This window comes from Scleropages formosus, chromosome 11, assembly GCF_900964775.1.
Source record: "Scleropages formosus chromosome 11, fSclFor1.1, whole genome shotgun sequence".
Classification (NCBI taxonomy): domain Eukaryota; kingdom Metazoa; phylum Chordata; class Actinopteri; order Osteoglossiformes; family Osteoglossidae; genus Scleropages; species Scleropages formosus.
In genome coordinates, this window is record NC_041816.1 from 25,405,351 (window position 1) to 25,426,070 (window position 20,720).

The 20,720-nt window shown below is 43.9% G+C and overlaps 1 protein-coding gene across 5 annotated transcripts in view; it reads left to right on the forward strand.

Annotated features, from left to right (window-relative positions):
• Positions 1-209: 209 nt before the first annotated feature.
• fhod1 (formin homology 2 domain containing 1) overlaps positions 210-20,720 on the forward strand; it is a 49,257-nt gene continuing 28,746 nt past the window's right edge. For 2 of the 5 annotated variants that reach the window (XM_029256302.1, XM_029256303.1), the window contains exons 1-4: positions 210-602; positions 3,894-4,000; positions 7,144-7,208; positions 20,497-20,564. In XM_029256302.1, the coding sequence (XP_029112135.1) occupies positions 336-602; positions 3,894-4,000; positions 7,144-7,208; positions 20,497-20,564 (507 nt within the window). In that variant the 5' untranslated portion in view covers positions 210-335. The remainder of the gene's footprint in view (positions 603-3,893; positions 4,001-7,143; positions 7,209-20,496; positions 20,565-20,720) is intronic. The other 3 variants (XM_029256304.1, XM_029256305.1, XM_029256306.1) reach the window with 2 other exon arrangements.

The following is a 20,720-nucleotide window of genomic DNA, read 5'->3' on the forward strand; positions in this document are numbered from 1 at the left end:
GAGCTCTAACGCGGCGCACCTTAACCATTATTTCTTTTACCAGAAGGACAAAAGGCTGAGCCGCGCTGGATTCATAATAATGTTTGCTCTCCGACTCATATTTTCTACGCGCACGTGGACTCTCGGCTGTTTACGACCGATACGGTAAAAATAGGACACAAAGTATCAGTTTCCTACAGACGCCGAGCCGAACCTGCTCGCGTAGCGTGCGCTTCCTGAACACGTCACGTCTCCAGGAGGGTGGGCGTGTCGCCGATGACGTCACGCAAACTTTAATTTGTGACTTTGGGTCGCGGCCGCCAGGGCTTCCAGCGCTTTAAAGGGATCCGCGCCGGATGGGTGACGGGCCGAGTGTTTCGCGCAGCTTCGAAGCGGTGTTTTTTTTTTGGTTCGTGCGCGTTTGTTCTTACGTTCTGCCACTTATTACAGCCAGGGACATGTCTGTGATCACGTGTCGCGTGCAGTACCTGGATGACGCGGACCCTTTCGCGTGCACCAATTTCGCGGAGCCGCGCAGACCGCCGCCCTACACCTTCTACGAGCACGTGCCGCTGAGCGAGCAGATCGCGGGGGTCCACAAGCTGCTGGACGCTCCGCTCAAGGTATGAGGGCCGGCGGGCGGGCGCGCGCAGCGCCGGGCACGCGCACCTGGGTCTAATCCGAAGAGCACTTGAGCTCTTTGAAATAGTTTCACGCTTAATAATAATAATAATAATAATAATAATAATAATAATAATAATAATGACAATAATACTACTGAGTGACAGTGATGAAAAATCGCAATAATGAAGATGAGCAATTGTTCTGAAATTCTTTTTCTTCCTTGTTTTGTGATGTTAAATCTCGTTGTTGGGAAACTTTTCAGGAATTCGGTGCAAAAGTCGTCTTTTTTTTTTCCTTTTAAATTTAAAACACTTTATGAAGAAGGTTTCTTAAGATTTCCCGACACGTGACGATCGATGAGCTGCGGTTTCGACCTGTTTACACAGTTAAGATTGTTTGTTTATTGCAGGGCTTCACTGCTCTGGGAATTAGTGCCAGAATGAATGGTGTTCAGCACTTTCTCCACACATGAATGACAGGTTCTGCTCTGTCCAACACAGCACTGACAGGCAGGGACACTTGGCACAGACATGAGATGCGACAGGGATGCGGCACCTCATGCACCAGCTTACCATGGTATTCCCAGGGAGCTTTCAGACTTGGCGCTCAAGGCTCAGGAGTGTTGACAGTTGAGCTCTAGAGCACTGCATCCTGCCAGTTTCTCTCTCTCTCTCTGTGTCTGTGCCAAGGTTGGTTTGTTCGTAGACTTTGTTTAGCTGCTCTATAATGGGAAGAGGGTATCATGCCTAAGAAATCTCAGTGGTACTCAAAGTTGGCTCGTGCAGTGACCCCCGACCCCCCCCGCAGTGCGGTTGCCTCCTGTCCCGGTGAACCCCGCCGCGGAGATGTGAGCGCACCAGGCCCTCGCCGCTCCCAGCGGAAACTGCAGTGTCTTGCGGGACGTCAGTTTAAGGCTCATTAGACTGATGCTGAAGGGAAGGGTGGGAGCTGTAAGCAGCAGATAAGTGAGGAATGCAGGGCACTTGCCCCGGGGGGTTGGGGGGGGACAGTATGAAATGTTGGAAAAGCCCTTTACTGAGGACTCATTGAAGTGTCTGTATCCAAATTCCTTTGTTTTCCTGTCTGTGCCAAAACTTCGTGCTTCTCGATTATTTTGTAATTTATCCTTTGGCCTTATTTATAAACGGCTCTAAAGTTCCGTTCCTCGCACGATGGGGTTCGTTCATCCCATGAAATCGCCCTGTCTGGAAAATTCCCTTTGGGAAAGGGGTTAAATTACCATTTTTTTTTTTTCTTGTGGAAAAGGCAAAAATAGGTTACTGGATAAAAAATTTCAAAGTAAAAAATAAAAGGTTTATATCCATGACCGCGATTAACACCAATATTTTCAATATGAATTTTATCGTCTTGAGTTGCACGCCACTTTGGGGGAAAGCGTCTGCAAAACGAATAAATCTAAATGCGAGATGTCTATCTGTAATTTTTTTTTTTTAAATTATTTCTAACCTGTCATTTAGTGTTGTGTTTTTTTTTATTTATTCTCCTGTTGCCAGTGCCGTGTTGAGGAGGTCCAGCCGAGAGGCACTGGGTGCGAGACGGGGGACGTCCTCTAGGGACACGTTTGGATAATTTGGCTCAAGGATGTTTGATATAAAGAAAGTTCACAAGACCTCGACCCAGAGTCTTCCATTCTGCAAAGTGCAACACACACACACACACACACACACCCTGATCTTAGAGGTGTTGAGTAGTGTTACCAATGAATGATGGGCTCTAGGTCTTCTTGTGATCCCCATTGTGCACTAGTGTATCGAACCCGGGTCCAAAGGCCGCAGCTCTTGCCACCGCGCTCCCAGCTGTCCCATTTAATGACTGTGTTTAATAGATACATGTTTATTGTTTAGTTCCACAAGTACTCAAAGGTTCCAGGTTCGAATCCCATCTCCTGCTGTGGTACCCTTGAGCCAGTACTTACCCTGAACAGATACATCCAAATTACCCAGCTGTGCAAATTTGTAACTCGGTATAATATACTCGTTTTTCAGTATTGTAAAGCATGCGTTAAGTTTATTATTATTGTTAATAATTATAATATATTACTCAATGTTCTCTTTCAGTTTTGAATGGTTGATAATCTGGCTGAGCTTGGTTGAGTTTGTCAGTGTGGAGGAATTAGTTCTCTACCTGTAATTATGTTTCTGCATGTAGTTTTGCGTGAAAATTCCTATGAATTCTAGAATATGTGGATACCCTTCTGGAAGTTGTTGAAGTGCTACATGATCCTATCAGAGCTTTTTTTTTTTTTATTTTTTATATATATATATATATATATATATATATATATATATATATATATATATATATATAAAAAAAGTTACAATTTGACCCTGAACCCTCGCTCTATGCATGTGGACCTATTTGCAATTTCTTGGTTCTGTCCCTACCTGTATGCTGTTGTGACCCTGTACTCTATATAAGATCAATTCAAATTTAAAAAAAAAAAATAAATAAATAATCATTTAAGTTGCATTTTGAGTGTTTATTCCATGTTTACTTTGTGGTGTGGAACGGTTGCTTTGAACCGATTGCTGCGGTGGGAGCTGCTGTTGTCAGGAATCCCATAAGTGGGGTTCAGTACGTGTGAACGAAATTAATGAAATGTCCGTTATATGGAAACCGGGTGCCTTTCCGCAAGCGGCTGCAGAAGAACGTGATCCTCTGACGTGAGGGCCGAGTGCGTGTTCAGCTGTCAGACTTTGCATCTGAGCGTACAGTTAGACTAACAAATTGAAAACACTGGAAAACTTGACTTTGATTTCCATCTCTGGTGGCAGTTGGGTGATTTAAGCCGTTATTTGATTTGCATTATTTGCCTAAATGTGTTTCAACCGGAGTGAAACGTGTGAAAGGTTTGCTCTGCAGGTGGTCCCCGATTTACGATGGGGTCACGGTCCGCGAAACTCATCAGAAGTCAAATATCGCAAGTCGAAAATGGATTTAATGCACACCTCTGCATGACAGACCGGGAGATGCGGATCGCTGTCGCTGCCCAGCATCCCGAGAGAGTATCGCTCCGCATATCACTTGCCCGGGGAAAAAAACAAAATTCGAAGCACGGTTTCTACTGAATGTCTATCACGAGCTCACCATCGTAAAGTCGAAAAAATCGTACGTCAGACCATCGTAAATCGGGGACCACCTGTATGCAGAATTAGTTTCTCAAAGGTTTGGGGACCCCCACCCCCCCCAGTATGAGAGGCGGCCAGAAGGGTGTTCATCGGTAGTTGAACGTCTCACTTCTTCCCTGTGTCTCCTGTGTCCTTCTGCAGCTGGAGGAATGCACCTTACAGCTCTCTCCCGGAGGGAACTACCTGGACTTGGAGTCGTCCCTGGCAGAGCAGCGTGACGACCTGGAGCTCTTCTACGAAGACGTGGCGTAAGCGACTTGGGCGGGTTTTCTCCATGGGACGTTCATGGACTGGAGGCGTCGGATGGTCTGTTGATTTGTACAAAGTGCAGATCGTTAAACGTTCACTATGTAGGACTTCTTAGTGTTGAGGCCCCAGCTGCCATAAACTGCCTGGATGGACTGGGAACCGTTTATTCTGTATCCCATTTAAAATAATGGGAAATGGGCTTTCGGTATCCGTACCGTTTTCGGGAGGAATTTCGTAAATTGAGGAGTTGCTGTATTAAGGTGCGAATTTTCCAGAAATCTCGACCTTCGACAATCGTTAAGAGTATTAACCTTGCTGCTTGACACCAGCAGATCCACGTGGCTCTCAGTGCCAGTTTGAGAAACTTTGGCAACTTAGTCTTCTATGTGCTACTGAATTTCGCCCGAATTCTCTTTTACGCTCTTCCACATCTGCCCGCTTGGTGGTCCCACGCATGGAAAGGTGAAGCACGGAGGTTCTCGGTTCTGGTTCCCTTGTGGTGGAACGACCTCCCCCTCTCGCTCAGAACTGCTGAATTTCTGTCCACATTTAAAAAGGGTCTTAAAACTCACCACTTCCAGACTCACTTGACCCATCATCTCTTAAGTTCACGTAAGGTGTACATGTTCATGCACAATAACTTGAAGATCGACAAGCTACTCCTGCAATGTAACGTAAATGTTTATATGTATCTCCAAAAAAAAGTAAAATTATTACTAGGGAGGTGATCAGGAATTGTAGATATTCTGATGAACATTCTTTCATATGGTGGAAAGAAACAAATGAACTGCACTTAAGAATCGCACATCTGCAGCTATGTCTCTTTCTCCTAATGTAATGAATAAGTTGTGTTTTCCATGAGATGTACATCACTTTGGAGAAAAGCATCTGATAAATGAATGCATGTAAATTTTCACGAAATCCCCTCTGCCACGGACGCAGCACGCAGTCCGAACATAGAGGCTCTTGGGTGTCCGTTCCGTAGTTAACGCATGCAGACTCCAGCAAGCGAGGGAAAGAGCAGCTGGTGCAGCGAGAGACAGTAGCTCCCTAGACCTTAAAATCCTGTCTCTGTGGATGGCATTTTAAATGGAATTAATTTTTTATTCTCGCAGAATACGTATATTCCAACTTGCGTGCTTGATTTCCTCTGGAACAGATGGCACTTGTTTAGCCCGTCAATGTGGATTCATATCTGTGGGTGCTGTATTAAAACTCGTCACAATGGATCTCTTTGTGGGTGCAGAATGAAATCTGAATTTAATTTGAATCTTAATCTTAATTTGAAACAATCAGGGCCACGACATTCCTATCGCATAATGTCCCGTACTGCCGTTGCAGCGGTCGAGATGCACGGGACTAGATGTTGTACCCCGTGCGTATAACACAACGGCTCTGCACGCAGACCCAGTCCAACCGACATCAACATGAAGCCATAGAGAACAACATCCAGCATTGCCAACATACGTCTCCATGACTCGAGACCAAGAAGCTTAACTACCTTCTCTAACCAACCGACCGGCGCAACTACAGGGTACTAACTCATTACAACCTCAATGAAATACCCATGTTGGTACCCTGTACAGGTGGTCCCTGATTTACGATGGTTTGACTTGCGATTTTTTTTTTTTTTTTTTTTTTTTTAACAACTTTATGATGATGAGCTGGCGATAGGCATTCAATAGAAACTGTACTTCAAATTATTTTTTTTATTTTTTTCCCGGGTAAGCGATATGCGGAGCGATACTCTCTCGCGATGCAGGGCAACGACAGCGATCCGCATCTCCCGGTCTGTCACGCAGAGGTGTGCATCAAATGCATTTTCGACTTACGATATTTTCAACTTCCGATGGGTTTTGCGGAACGTAACCCCATCGTAAATCGGGGACCAGCTGCGGTTGTGTCGGTTGATTAAAGAATAACCAACAAAGTCCTGTACTCCTGTTATAGTTCGTAACACTGTAACCTTATTGTTCTTTATTTAGCCGATGCCTTTGTTCAGTGCGACTTACTGTTGGTTTTATCTCGCATCAATTCCTTTATATTCAATTTATTTTTACAGAGAGGTCTTCTCGCACAACGACGGCGTGCTCAACAAAGGATTAGAGACGTAATGGCAATAAATATTTGGCTCTACATGAAATTACTACACTATAGCCATTAGATTAGTGGCTTTGAGAGCATCAGTCGCCACGGCGGGGTTGAAAGTGCAGGTATTGTAGTTGGAACAAGAACTGCGATATCTGATCATATCCAGTTTCCAAATCATATCTCCCACCCCCATCTAGTCAGCTTCTTGGGTCTTTGTATGTTAGTATGTCATATCTGATAAACACTTGACAAGATCAGATATGACATAGTAACATACTAAAATGTAAGAAAGCTGACTGTGGGATGGGGTGGAGGAGGATGATATGTGGAAACTGGAGATGATCAGATACCACAGGCCAAAATAAACTGTTCCAGACTGTTTACGGGAGCACGTTGAGATGCAGGTTGGTGAGCGCATGAGTGACGGCGTTTTTCTCTTTGTGCTGAGAAACGTGCAGATGGTCAGTCACCCCCCCCCCCCCCCCCCAACAAGAACATTTTATCCAGTGATTTTTAAAAGCCTTTTAAAATTTAGAGCTGTAGACAGGGTGCTTTTCCCTCCTTCCCTCTGAATATTTTAGTGTGTTTAGTTGCCATGGCAACAGAAGAACGTGAGAGTTTTGTTTATCCAGGCACAGTGTGTGTGTGTCATGGAGGGGGAAAAATAGCGGAGTTTTCTAGGATGTGACCTCTGGAGTATGAAGAGCGTCGAGAGCCCACCTTCGCCATCGTGCGGTCTTCCCTACACCGGTGTGCTGTGGGACCTTCCGCCAAGTCGCTGGCTTTGTCCAACAGCCGCATCTAGTCTTGCAGCTTCGTCGTCGGTGGAGGTGGTGGTGTTTCGTTTTGGTTCTTGACCCTGCGCAAGATCCTTCACCTCCACCTAAGTCTGAATCGTGATCTCTGAGCACAGTGTGACATGTCGCCGTGTGAAGACCTGAGTATGCAAAGCAGCTCCCGTGGTGCAGATGACGCTCACGTGCCAAAGTTCCACTGATTACATGGTTGTGTGTTTATTTATTTTTCTTTTCTCTTCTCTCTACAACTGCAGCCAGGGGAAGAAGCCCATCCTGATCCTGCGGACCCAGCTCTCGGTCCGGGTTCACTCCATCCTAGGTAACGGACCCCTTTCTTTCCGAGCTTTCGGTCGCCTCTTCCGGAAGCTTCTCTAGTCGAAGCGGTGTTACGATTCCTCTCCGCCTTTTCACCCTGGGGGTGAAAAAGAGAGTGACGCGTATTTTTCACACGCTTGTTACTCCTTCCTGAATTCCAGTTGTGCCACGGGAGCCTAGGGCTGGGGTTTCGAGGTCTTTTTTTAGCCCTTAAAATGCACAGCGTTTAACTTTAAAATGAGGCGTTAGAGTTAAGTAACACTGGTTGCCTGGCTCTTTTTTTTTTTTTTTTTTTTTTTTTTTTTTTTTTTTCTCTCTCTCCTCCCCCATCCCAGACAGAGATGATTGTTATGTGGTATGTTTGATTTTGTGCTTATTTATACATTTCCCATCCAGCCATTATCAGCAACCAATACAAGGTCTGGGTGGTCGGGAGTCTTGAGTTGATTATGAGGTAGGAAACACCTAGAACAGCACATCAGTTCAAAGCCCGCGCACACAGATAGACAGAAGGTATTGTGGAACCGTGAGTATCGTTAGGAAATGCAAATTCTGCTCGGAGGAGCTACGTCCAACTCCGCAGCCCGGAAGCTGTGTGGCACCAGCGCTGGCCGCTACACCGCCATGCCACCCTTTGTATATTTCTTGACCTGGATAGATAAAATAGGTTTCCTAAATGAATTACTGCTCCGATCGCTGCCCAGTTTTTGTGGAGTTCGTGTGGTTTTCCTTAGGGTGCTCTGGTTTCCTCCCACAGTCTAAAGACATGCAGTTTAGGTGGGTTGGTTATTCTGAATTGTGTGTGTGTGTGTGTGTGTGTGTGTGTGTGTGTGTGTGTGTGTGTGTGTGTGGCTACCCTGTGACATACTGGCCTTCATCCGCAGTGGACCCCCCCACCCCTTTAATTTTGTGTGCAGTGCTTTCGGGATAGGCTCCAGTTCACTGTGACCCTGATGTATTATTACTACAGCAAAATTCCTCAAGTTCCTTTTAATGTCTTGCACACGCTTGTCGACCGTCATTATTACTATATCTGACTGTTGTGGCTCCATGTGATACGGCTTCTTGATGACTCAGCGCTGGATTTTGTCATCTTTCATTAAGCCCGGTATGTGTGAGCAGGCAGCAAACCTCTCTTCTGTGCGGAGAATGTTTTCCACAACACGTCAGATTGTGAAAACCGAACCCCTCCCGTCTGCCAAGGTGTGTGTGTGTGTGTGTGTGTGTGTGTGTGTGTGTGTGTGTGTGTGTGTGTGTGTGTGTGTGTGAGAGAGTGCGTGCACGTGCAGGTGTTAGGTTTGACTTTCCGCAAAGAGCTGGCTACAGGGCGGTGGCTCAGCAGGACAAACCAGCCTGTTTTGTTCCATTATTAGTCTTTTTTTTATGTCATCCTTCCAGCCCAGCCACATTGGTTTGATGTGGAGCCCTGCACAGTAATGTCTGCAATGTTCACCCTCGCGTGAGGGCTTGCTGGGAAAACGAAAATGGTTTACATTTATTTATTTAGCAGACGCTTTTCTCCAAAGCGACTTGCAATGAATTCTACGTAGTGTTATGAGCCCACACACCTTATTCACCAAGGTGACTTACACTGCCAGATACACTACTTACACTGGGTCACTCATCCATACATCAGTGGAACACACACACACACACACACACACACACACACACTAGGGGGGAACCTGAACAGCATGTCTTTGGAGTGTGGGAGGAAACCAGAGCACCCAGAGGAAATCCATGCAGACACCGGGAGGACATACAAACTCCACACAGACTTAGTGGGGGTCAAACCCATGTCCTCTTGCACCACCTAGGTGCTCTGAGACAGCAGCGCTACTCACTGTACCACCGTATTACATAGTAAGGGATGTAGAACTAAGTCGAGGAAGACTGTAAATGTTTCCACTGTTGAATGCAAGAGTCGGGGGGGGGGGGGGGGGAGTCTTCTACAGGGAGTTGCTGCCAGTCTGAACATTTTCCATTGGTCCCTCTGCACCTCTGATGTTTTGTGTTCCTTTCTTGTCATTACCCAGCATTTGTGGCATTCAGTAACAATGTTCTTGGCATGTTTTGTAGGTAAACTTTCTCAGCTGAAAATGGGTTCATCATTGTTGTGGTTGTTGCTCAGTCTTCTGCACCCTCCCTTCTTGGTGATTAGAATTGGGGCTTAAATTTATTGCCTTTTTAAAACGTGCTTGGCTTCGATCGTCACCGTACGTGTTGTGGCTGGAACGCTGATGTGTTGAGTCACACTCCGTCCCATTTCCGCCCAAAGCCACGCTCTTTCCGGGCGGGTCAATGTGTGCGTGGTTTTCTTTTTTTTGCTCAGGGTCGAAATCCCTGATCAGGGCCCGGTAACAATAAGCCATTGTCCTACGTTATGGTTTTCCCACATCGCGTTTCCAGGTTTATCCAAACCTCCCAATAATGAAATGTTTAAAAGCACTAATAAACTGTCGAGAGCCGAGCGTCATCAGCTTCGATGTGCAACAGATGCGCCCTGCAAAGCTGTCTGGTGTTCTCAGGATGTAACTTTGGGTCTACAGAGATTTTGTAAGAATCCAAATTCCACCCCCCACTGCTTGCTTAAGCAAATCAGTTGTGCGGAAGGAGCCCCCACCTCACTGGCAGGATGTTGTTCAGAGATTTACAGGAAAGGTCTCTTGTTTCAAACAAATCAGGGTAGCATTGGACCCCCCACCCCAAAAGCTAGTACATATGAACTGTGTCTAGTATGGCAGATATGAGACTTTACATGTGGAAGATGATATGTGGTCCAACAGTTATGTAAAGCCATCATGCTTTCAGATGTTGCTGCGTTACAAAGAATCCTGTTGGTATTTTTATTGTGAGATTACATCCTCTACCAAGACATTTTGAAACAGGTCTGGTGTTACAAAGTGAACAGGTGAAAGACTTTGCCCTGTGTAGGACAACTATGGGTTTCATCGTTGACCCTAACCTGTGCACCACTGAGGAATTTTCCAGCTTTTCCTGGATGAAAACCACATGGAGATCCTTTACAATGCAGTGAGTTTGAAGAAAAGGTACGAAAAGAAAGTCTGAAGAGCACCTAAAGAAAGTTGGAAAAGATTATAGAAATGGCTAGAAGAAAAAGGGTACAAAATATTGTCAGTTTATGGATATCCCAGTGAGTGTTGCTGGATTAATAATGTAGAAGTGGAAGGAGCATCACGCCACCCAAATGGTGCCTAGAAAATACAGATTTTTCACAACTTGCCATCCAAACATGACTTGGGAGGGAACCTACTGAAAGGCCACCAGTGACTCTGAAAGAACTTCTGAGCTTAGTTCCAGAGAGTAGAGTACAGTAAAGAGGTAACGGACAATATCAGACCATCAAGAGCACTTTATCTTGCTGGCCTTCTTGGGCATGTGGTGAGGAAAAAGGCCTTACTGTAAAAGTATCTCAAAGTGCAGAGATAATACTGTCCCCGTAGGGGTGCTTTTCCTCCACAGGGACTGGTGATCTTGGTTAGAATTTGAGGAATAAGCTGTTTTACACACTTATGAGGAAATGATATCAGAAAACTACTTTCTGTCTGTGGAAACTGAGGTTTGATGGGAAGTTCATCCTTAAGCAAGTCAGTGATCCCATGAACAGAGCAAAAGCAACTCTGAAACAGCTTTGGGACAAAGAGGTCAATGTCCTGGGTTGGCCCAGTGAAAGTCTTGACTCTCAACCCTAACACATCCCTGGAATGCTTCAAAAACTGCAGCTCTTGTTTACTCTTATTCCAAAATTTCTTTTCATTTGTTTGCAGAGTTCTTTAAAAATTAGACCCATTGATTTCCAGTATTGTCTGAAAGAACAAATTGCACAGAATCAAGTGTTCCCAACTGAAAGGCCATGACTACTTTACCAAATATGATTTTAATTTTAGGCTGAGCAAATTTGGTAAATTATTATTTGGCTCCAGGCATGGAGTCATTTTCATCATACCCAAGATCATCATTTTTTATGCAGAAAATGTTGTGGCTTTCAACATGCTTTGAGACTGGACAGTCATTGGGAAATATCTCAACAGATCTTTCAGGATTAGTCTTCTACTCTCAACCCAAATCATCTGTTAATATGTGGGCAAATTTGTCTTTGGGAATAGAGGCTCTAATGTACTAAGTGCTGGTACCTGTTCCTATGATGTGTTGAGGGAGACGTATGAAGAGGACCTTGATTTGTCTTTTAGTGATTATGAATGGACTTCGATTTGTGCTAAAGTCATCCTTGCCTGCACACCCCTCAACATCCTGGAACAAAACTTTTAAGTCTATTCAGAGAATAAACCCAACACCAGTATGTTTGTAAAACCACTACAAATATGAGTTGACTCAAGGCTCTGACTTGATTCCATGAGAAAAGATCAGCTTTGAACTGCATGATGATGCAGATGAATTCTGCAAAGTCTGGGTACCTTTTTGGATCTTTGTGCTACATGACCCACTAAATACTGCAACCGTTTGTTGCTGATTTTCTCAATATACTCTTTCTCTATGTACAAATGCTTCTTGACTTACGAAGGTTCGACTTTTCCCCTTTTCGATGGTAAACTGGTGATAGACATTCAGTAGAAACCGTACTTCACATTTTGAATTTGGTTGCCCCCCCAGGCAATCGATATGCGGTGCAATACTCTTTTGCGATGCTGGGCAGTGACAGCGATCCTCCTCTCCATCTGTCACACAGCCACTGTTGCGGATACCCTCTTGTATCTACGTTGTGTTTTGTGCATCCATCGTGTCTACGAAACGTCCATCTGTGTCTCCTGCTACTGCTGGGAAGAAGAAGAGGGCAATTACTCTTGAGGAGAAACTCAAGATAATTGCCCAGCAGGAAGGCAGCAAGCCCATAATGACCATTACACGTGAACTTGGACTCTTGCAGTTGACTATCTCTACTATCTTAAAGGATAAGAAACGATGAGGTTCAGTGGGTTAGATGTATGAAATGCATTTTCGACTTAGGATATTTTTGACTTGCGCTGGGTTTTGCGGAACGTAACACCATCATAAGTTGGGGCCCACCTGTTTCTATGACTGTTTGATTCTATTAAAAAAACGGCAGTTTAAGCAAGTTGCTAGAGTTGGAACAAATCAAGAGGTGGGGTCCAATACCACCCTTAACCATTGTACGTTGCTGGTAGAAGGCAACCACAGTACATTCAAAGTTATTACTACGGCAAACGGCGGCTTCATCAAATCTTAGTATGTGGGGTCTTATTATTTATTAAAGCAGCACACTTAAGTTTTGGCCTTTAAAATATATTCAGGGATTTTCATTTTTAAATATTTCTCTATGTGAGCTGGTGAAAAGCACATGTTTCTCAATTTGGTGGCCGGAACATCAAGTATAATCAAGCAACGCTGAAAAGCTTTATAGAGTATTTTTTGCAGGAAAATGTAGGTGTGATGAGTTAAGGAAAGCGCAATGCCGGGGGACCAGGAGATGCTCTCTGCTCCTGTGTCCATGGGAAGCCTGGTTGGCAGGCAGCATCTTAGTTTTCCCCTTTTTTTTTTTTTTCTTCCCCTCTTTCTTCTTTTCTACTGGGATTGTGTATATAGCGGTTGCCAAACTCAACAGCCAGATTTATTTCTGTCCTGTGCTATATGACCTTATTCAGGCTTCTTCACATGGGACCTCTTTCAGCTGGGCAGCATGTGCACCGACAGCTCACAACTGACAGGAGTGTATTACACCGGTATAGTGTTATTGTCACACTGTGTGGTGTTGAGCCTGGTCTGATTTTCTTTCTTTCTTTCTAAATGGTGTTTGATGCTTAACACCACAATAAGTGGCACTAAGGGCACCCGGACTACTCTTCTGGAAATTTGCTATTTGTATCTGTTTTATACTTGGTTAATTTACCTGCTGCGTTCATACAAAGGTGGCATAACCATTTAAAACTCTTATTCTTCTTTCAGTAAAGCCATCTCCTGCAGCGTTGCGTTCAGGGAATGCAGTACATGACGGGTGTTTTGTAGAGATCTTGACTGCGGGTCACTTTGTCTTCCTGCATTAATCTGTCTTGGGTTATGTAACTGTTGCCAGAACCGCGCTGCCATTATAAACACATTCTGGGTAACTTGGATAACTATTTAATGTTCTGGACAAATAGGGTGTTTCTAGGTGATCTTCAAACATGGCAGTAATTATTGGAATAAATGTATTAAATGGTAATAATTAAGTGTTTATTAATGAATGGCTGATGTGCTTTGAGACATGACGGTGCAGCGGGGAGCATGGCTACCTCAGAGATACTGGGCTCGTTTGGACGTAGGTTTGAATCCAGCTCAAAGTTGTAATCCGCTGAAAGTTGGTGTGGAGTTTGCGTGTTTGCCCCTGTGTCTGCGTGGGTATCCTCCAGGTGCTCTGGTTTCTTCTCACAGTCCAAAGACGTGCAGATAAGGTGAATTAGTGCTTTTGTTATTCTGTTGCACAAGGGTAAAGAAGTGTGGCACAGTGACTAGCACTGCTACCTCCCAGCGCCTAGCTGGTGCGAGAGGGCATGGATTCGATCCCCATTCAGTCTGTATGGAGTTTGCATGTTCTCCCCGTGTCTGTGTAGGTTTCCTCTGGGTGCTCTGGTTTCCTCCCACAGTTGAAAGCCATGCTGTTCAGGTTCCCCGAGAGAGAGAGAGAATGAGAGATCCACTGATGTATGGATGAGTGACCCAGTGTAAGTAGTGTACCTAGTAGTGTAAGTCACCACAGTGAATAAGGTGTGTGGGCTGATAACACTGCATAGAGTTCTTTGGAAGTTGCTTTGGAGAAAAGTGTCTGCTAAATAAATAAATAAATGTAAGTGGCTTTAAACCATTATTCACCACAGGTCACAGTTCATGGCTACTTAAGTGAACCTCTTGTTTTCAGTGTTCAGAATGGTTTTTACCACAATGATTTTAACAATTTGTATACCTCATTATTGCAATATCCAGCTTTTAGAATAGCAGTTGTTTCCAGTTCAGTTAGAATTAGCCAATGCTTTCCTCCAACATATGTTGCAGTGTTAAGGTGCTTACACTGATTTATGTGTTCATATAGCTGGGTAATTTTTACCGTATCCATACCTTGATCAAGGGTGGAAGAGCAGGGGCTGGGATTTGAACCTCGGTCCTTGGGTGGCGCTTGAACCGCTATGCCACTTGCTGTTCTACCACAGAGCTTTAGAGGTTTTAATTGGCATATTTGTTAGACCTTTGTTTTGCAAAGTGCTGTGAGGGGGCAAAACTATATGTTTAGAAGTTGGAAGTTGTGTGTGATTATTGGACCAGAACTAAGCTCAGCTTTTTGGGTGCAAATGTTTGTTTGTCTGGTTTGGGTTTAGAAAGCGATAGTCCGTTGGTTGCTTTCCTGGGTTATGACTTCGTTGATCTCAAAGTTGTATTATTATTATTATTATTATTATTATTATTATTATTGCTAATATTTGAGAACATAGCAATCCTCTCCTATGAATGTGCATCTGACTTTTATTTTGGAGTTTTTCTGGGGTTCATCTCGCTCACAAGGAGGAATTTGGTGGAATTGAACATGGTCTGAGTCAGCCGTTGAAAGGCTTGAGTTTGACAGGAGTTGATGATGGAACTGGTGCTCAGTCACCTGAGGAGAAGGATCTGGCATCAGACCACTGTGGCAGTGGGGGGGGAGACCGCCAGTGCGACCCACTGATGGACCAACAGAAATAATCAGTTTCATATGCTTTTAGCGGTCATTAATGCAGACGAATGGGCGAATTTGTTCTAATTTAAATAGTGTGCTAATGTAAAATTATACAAAAACCAGTCACATCCCCATAAAATTAAGCTGTTTTGCTGGTGATGCTCAGTTTTCAACTTCATGAGACAAAGGTCTTACTGTCTGTGTTCTTTGGCTCATATAACGCAACCTTTATAATATTGTATTATATTAATAAAGCACGTAACCAACAGTAGCTATGACGACTTTTTTTTTTTTTGACTTGGTGCTTAAGTCAACTGATTTAAGATTTAACTGCTAATTCTTTTCCCAATTATAGAAGCCTCTTCCCTACTTTATTTTCTGCTGCACAAAATTTTGGTGAGATCCACTGGAATACAAGTTCATTGCTGGGAAAGCTTTGAACCTGTGGCCATAAATGTTGCTTGAACAACAAAAATGTATAATGACTCAATGTAACAAATGTATGTCTCTTCTTTGGATTTCCATTCATTTTTGTTAGTACAAACTAACAGCAAAACTAAGTTTAATCTATGTCAGTTTTTAGAAAAATATTCCACATTCTTGAAAATAGCAAATTTTGGCATTGGGTTCCGAGTAGTACCTTTTCCAGTACCTTCTAGCATCTGATGCTTTCTAGATTGTTTTGGTACTTTCTAGAATGTTCTGGTGCCTTCTGGAATCTTCCAATGGCTGTGAAGTACCAAACTAAAAGTGACATTAGAAGAACTAGTATTTTTGGAATCATTAAACTTTAATCATAATCAACATAAGAACTTTGAAAAAATTGTTGCATTGGGTAATTGTTTTTTTTTTTTTTTTTTGTCTTACTCCCATGAGGAAGCCTGTAGAAATAAGAGCCATCATGTTTACAGTATTATGTCTCCAGTTGCTTTTCCGCATTCGGTCTCGTTGGGAGGCATGTGACTGACTTTGATTCAAATCAAGAAAATCTTCTTCAGACCGTGAAGAGCCAATTGCTTTAAAACATTAAATACCAAGGTTATTTAGTTTTAACTTCTGATTGTCATGATGCTTTGCCAAATGCACACTTCGTAGTTTTTGTTTTAGTGCGACAGCATGGCGGTGCAGCGGGTAGTGGCTGCTGTCTCGCAGTGCTTGGGTGCTTTGGGAGTTAGTCCGGATGCAGCATCTATTTGGAGTTTGCGTGAACTCCATGTGTCTGTGGGTTTCCTCTAGGTGCTCTTGCTTCCTCTCTCAGTCAAAATGCAGTTCAGGTAAATTGGACATTCTAAATTTCACGTAGTGTGTAAATGGATGTGTATGTCTGTGCACGTGTGGCTACCCTGCAAAGGACTTGCATCTCATCCAGGGTGTACCTCCCCTTTCCTTGCACCCAGTAATACCAGGATAGGCTGCAGACCTTCACGATCCTCACCAGGACAAGCAGTTATGAGTGCGTAATTACTGTTCGTGAAGGCTTGGATGGAGGGTGACCAAGATGTGTATTATCCTTTGCTTTAGAGCTAGAGTGCTTCAGTGGTGTTGTGGGTCATCTCACTTTTCTTGGTTATGTTTTGTTGGGAAGTATTTGTATGCAGTGTTCGATATTTTCTTTATTGGAAGGACAAAGGTGTCTTGAGCTTGAGTTCCAATGGCAGCAACCAGTGACTCAGACTGGCGCTCAGGTTGGACTTTGCTGCGAGATTCAGTCCTGGCACCGACACCGAGGCTCCCCAACCCATTTTTTCCAGTCCACGGTATTTTGCTGAGTTGGGCTATTGTGTCCCACCACTTATTGGTCTTCCAGCTGCGGGTTCCTTGGAGATCCAGCCGCCCCAGTTTCCCCTTACGATGGCGTTATCCCTGCGGCCCCGTGGCCACAGCTCTGCTCCGTCTGGTTTCATAATTAGAGGACCCGGTCTGGTGCTCAGGGGCTGTGGTGGAAACTGTGATAAAGGCTTCTTTCCTATGTCCTCCTATTTCTTACTCCAGCTTTCCAGTTTTGAGCAGTTATTAATATTTTCCCCCTTGGAATTGCATCATTCGCAACACTGGCAGAATTGCGTTTTCCACAGAATTGCCTTTTCTTTTCTTTAAAAAAAAGCTTAAAGTAATGTTTTTCCATTTTGTCTGCTAACCTTTATGTAGACCTTCCTTGCCAGTGAATATTCTGAAGTTTTAAAAATTGTTTTGTTGTCAATTGTTGGGATTTTCAGAGGAACCAGTCTGACAACATGCTTCTGCTGCACAAGCCCAGTTTGTGGTGGATGAGGACCTCCGGCGTGCCGTCATCTGTTCTCTTCTAAACTTTTTTTTTTTTTGGGCACTGTTTTAGGGGAACTGCTGATCAAGTCTTGGCTCTTTAAGGATATGCAATGTGTCTTTTTATTTTTTTTTTTTTTTTTATAAATATTTTCTCTGGAGCTACCTCTTGACGCTTAGCTTGTACATCCAGTATTGATGAGGAATGAGAGGGACAGCAGGGAAACTTTCATTCCTTCAATGTGAGAGACATTCCTATGGACTAGGAACTTGTTTTTCTCCCACAAGTCATGTTTATAAAGCTTTGAATTTGCAGAGTTATAGTTAGGAGTAGCTGAGTCATGTCCCACATTTCCTTTTAAAAACTTTTTTTCCTTTTCCTTTTTTTTTTTTTTTTTTTTAAGTTAAAGAGGATTCGACTTCATTCGTTGACTGTTAACCAACCTCCCATCTGTGAGGTTTGTTATCAGTGTAAACAGCCTGTTCCGTGTTCTGCTGCTGTTTTAGAAGAGCAGTGAAGTGCAGCCCAGGCTCCAGCCCCACGTCTTCCTTCCTGTTCAGTGTAAAACACGGTGACTTGCCAGAACAAAAAAAGGAACAAGCCGCAAGTGGTGCTGAGAGCACATGACTGTCACAGGGACCAGCCACTGGCCACCAAAACATTATCCATAATTCTCCAAAATATTTTCCATAACGTCTTGCACTCGTTACATTCCAGCTTTATGACTGATGCTAGCCTGTTTTTACCAGGGTAACACTTGGACACTCGCGCTGTTGCCATTCCGGTTCTAGGCACCCTAAGTATGTGGGCGGGGGCGAATTTAATGTTAATGGACTTCTTTGTGTCATAGACGTTCTGATATGGGTGAAGAAGAAGCAGTGAAGCGCAGCGATGACTTATTTCACGGGGTGTCTCTTGTACCTTGAGGGGATTGTGCTTTAAGATGGTCCTGCTTCCATGTGGCCCAACAGCTCTGCTCAGTCTGCCGTAGAGGGGAAGTTCACCTTGGTCACCTTCACGAGCGCCTTGAAACAAATCAAGTGAAGTTTACTGAGCTGTGCGGGCAAGGCACCGCAGATGTCACGGAGGTGGATTTGATTTGACTGGTGAACAAACGAGTTATTCACACAAAGGCTGAAGTTGGTGAACTTTCGGTTCCTATGTGTGGGCTGATGTAACCCTGTAAATCATTGCGTGTGCTCAAGACTAGCATCTTAGCATGTTAGCATCTTAGCATGCTGGAGACCCAAACAGTACACCAAGAAATACATCCGCATACTTAAAATAGGGCAAAAGGTTACAATATTTCACTGGTATGATCATATAACGCTATGTTAAGGCAACCAGACCATCCAGAATACCATAAAGTTAATTTTTCTGCTGGACGAGATTCAAACACTTTGTGCAGCTACGTACGGTTAGCATGTCGGAGACTGAAACGGTACGCTAAGAAAAATGTCTGCATGTATAAAAAAAGTTCAAAAGGTTACAATATTTCGCTGGTACGGTCATGTAACCCTCGAAGGCGACCAGACCATCAAGAATTCCGTTACGTTTTCTTCTTCTGGAAGAAATTTGAACACTTTTTACGGCATCATATTTGTACAGGGCACTCAAAAAAAAAAAAAAGTATCCCCCCCTGTTAAGTATGCAAGAACAGTCTACATTTCATGGCTTCGTTATAAAGGGAATTTGGTTGTGCGGTTTAACAACTCCGACTTGGCTGCGTTCGTTTTAAGATCGTCTCTGCGTTTCTTTTCACAGAACTGTCCCCCAGATCACAGCTCGCACCTCCTAGGAGCACACTACGGATAGGAGGGCACTGACCTAGCGGAGCGAAATATTTACATTCCTAGATGGAAGCAGCAAACAGTAATCATCTCCTCCGAGACCGTACGAGAACCTCGGTGCTGCTAGCGTGCTGTTCGGTTCACTGCAAAAGGTGCTCGTTACGAAGCATGAGTTTAGCCGGGATCTGTGCGACACGTCCTTAAAAATGCTCTGGTTTTGTGGCATGCCTTTGGAGTTCTGCCAGAACCTAGAATCATACCTGTCCATGTTTGCATGAATTTGCAGTGTGTCGACTAACCGTAACAAACTGCAGCTTTATTGTACAGGCAGGCCTCGCATTACGGATGAGTTCCGTTCCTCAGCCTGTCTTTAAGTCAGATTTGTACGCAAGTCAAACGGTTCGTATCCAACGTCAGTTAGTCATATGTTTGTCTTAGTATATCGTGTACCTTTCTGTGCATTAAAAACATTAAAGAAACATTTCTGGATACACCAAGACATCTTTACTATCGCAATACAGTAATAATAATGATACAATAATGACGGTACTGGGGGTGCGGTGGTGCAGTGGGTTGGACCGGGTCCTCCTCTCTGGTGGGTCTGGGGTTCGAGTCCTGCTTGGGGTGCCTTGCGACAGACTGGCGTCCCGTCCTGGGTGTGTCCCCTCCCCCTCTGGCCTTACGCCCTGTGTTACCGGGTAGGCTCTGGTTCCCTGTGACCCCATATGGGACAAGCGGTTCAGAAAGTGTGTGTGTGTGTGTGTGTGTGTGTGTGTGTGTGTGTGTGTGTGATGACGGTGATGATAAATGTAACTACAGTAATTATAAGACATAACGTCACTTCAGTATAATGGAAAGAGAGGAGGACTGTGTATAGGTATAAAAAAAAAAAAACAAACTCTAATGCTCCCTTTTCCAAATGTTCGTTGGCGTTTCACCTTTTTCCGATCGCTATATTATTTCCACTTTAGTTTGTCGTTTTCCTTTTCTTTGCATCACATTTACACTTTTGGTGCCATGGTTACGAGGGTAGAAACAAAAGAAAAAAAAAAATTTAAAAATTAAAGCCAAACACAGTAACACACGAGACGCTTAACAGGAACGTGTCCGACTGAACAGAACGAAGTCTGTCCTACCTTGATCTCATGAGCCAACGAACCGCAGTAGACGCACAATGTTTCGATGGACGTCACAAAGTAGCGTCTGTTATTAAGAATCATTGTATGAAACTTGAATTTTTAATAGGCTTTACAGGGGGTGGTTCGTAACCACAGGTTGCGCGTAAGTCGGACATTCGTAACCCGTGGACTGCCTGTACTTTGGAACAATAGAAGATGAAACATTATCACGGGTGTAACTTAAGAGCACATGCTTAACCAGAAGTGTCTCACAACTGCACTGGGTGTGTAGGGTGTCTTGTGGTATGTTTGGTTGCATCGTGTCTATTTATTGCTAACATAGTTTCAAAGAATGAATATATGACCAACTCCAAGATGGTCCAACCTGAACTTTGTCAGATGTGCAACTGATATATGCTTCTGTCCTTTCTTTCTCACAGAGAAGCTGTACAACTCCAATGGACCTGAGCTTAGAAGATCCCTGTTCTCACTTAAGCAGCTATTCCAGGTACTTGGCCAAGGAATTTTGTGTCCTTAGTGGCACGAAGATAAATAATTCACACTTCAACTACCATGCTGAGAATTTCTATTTAATTCATTTAGCTGGCACTTTTCTCCAAAGCACAGTACAATATTAAGGGATCCACAGTTATTTATCCATTTA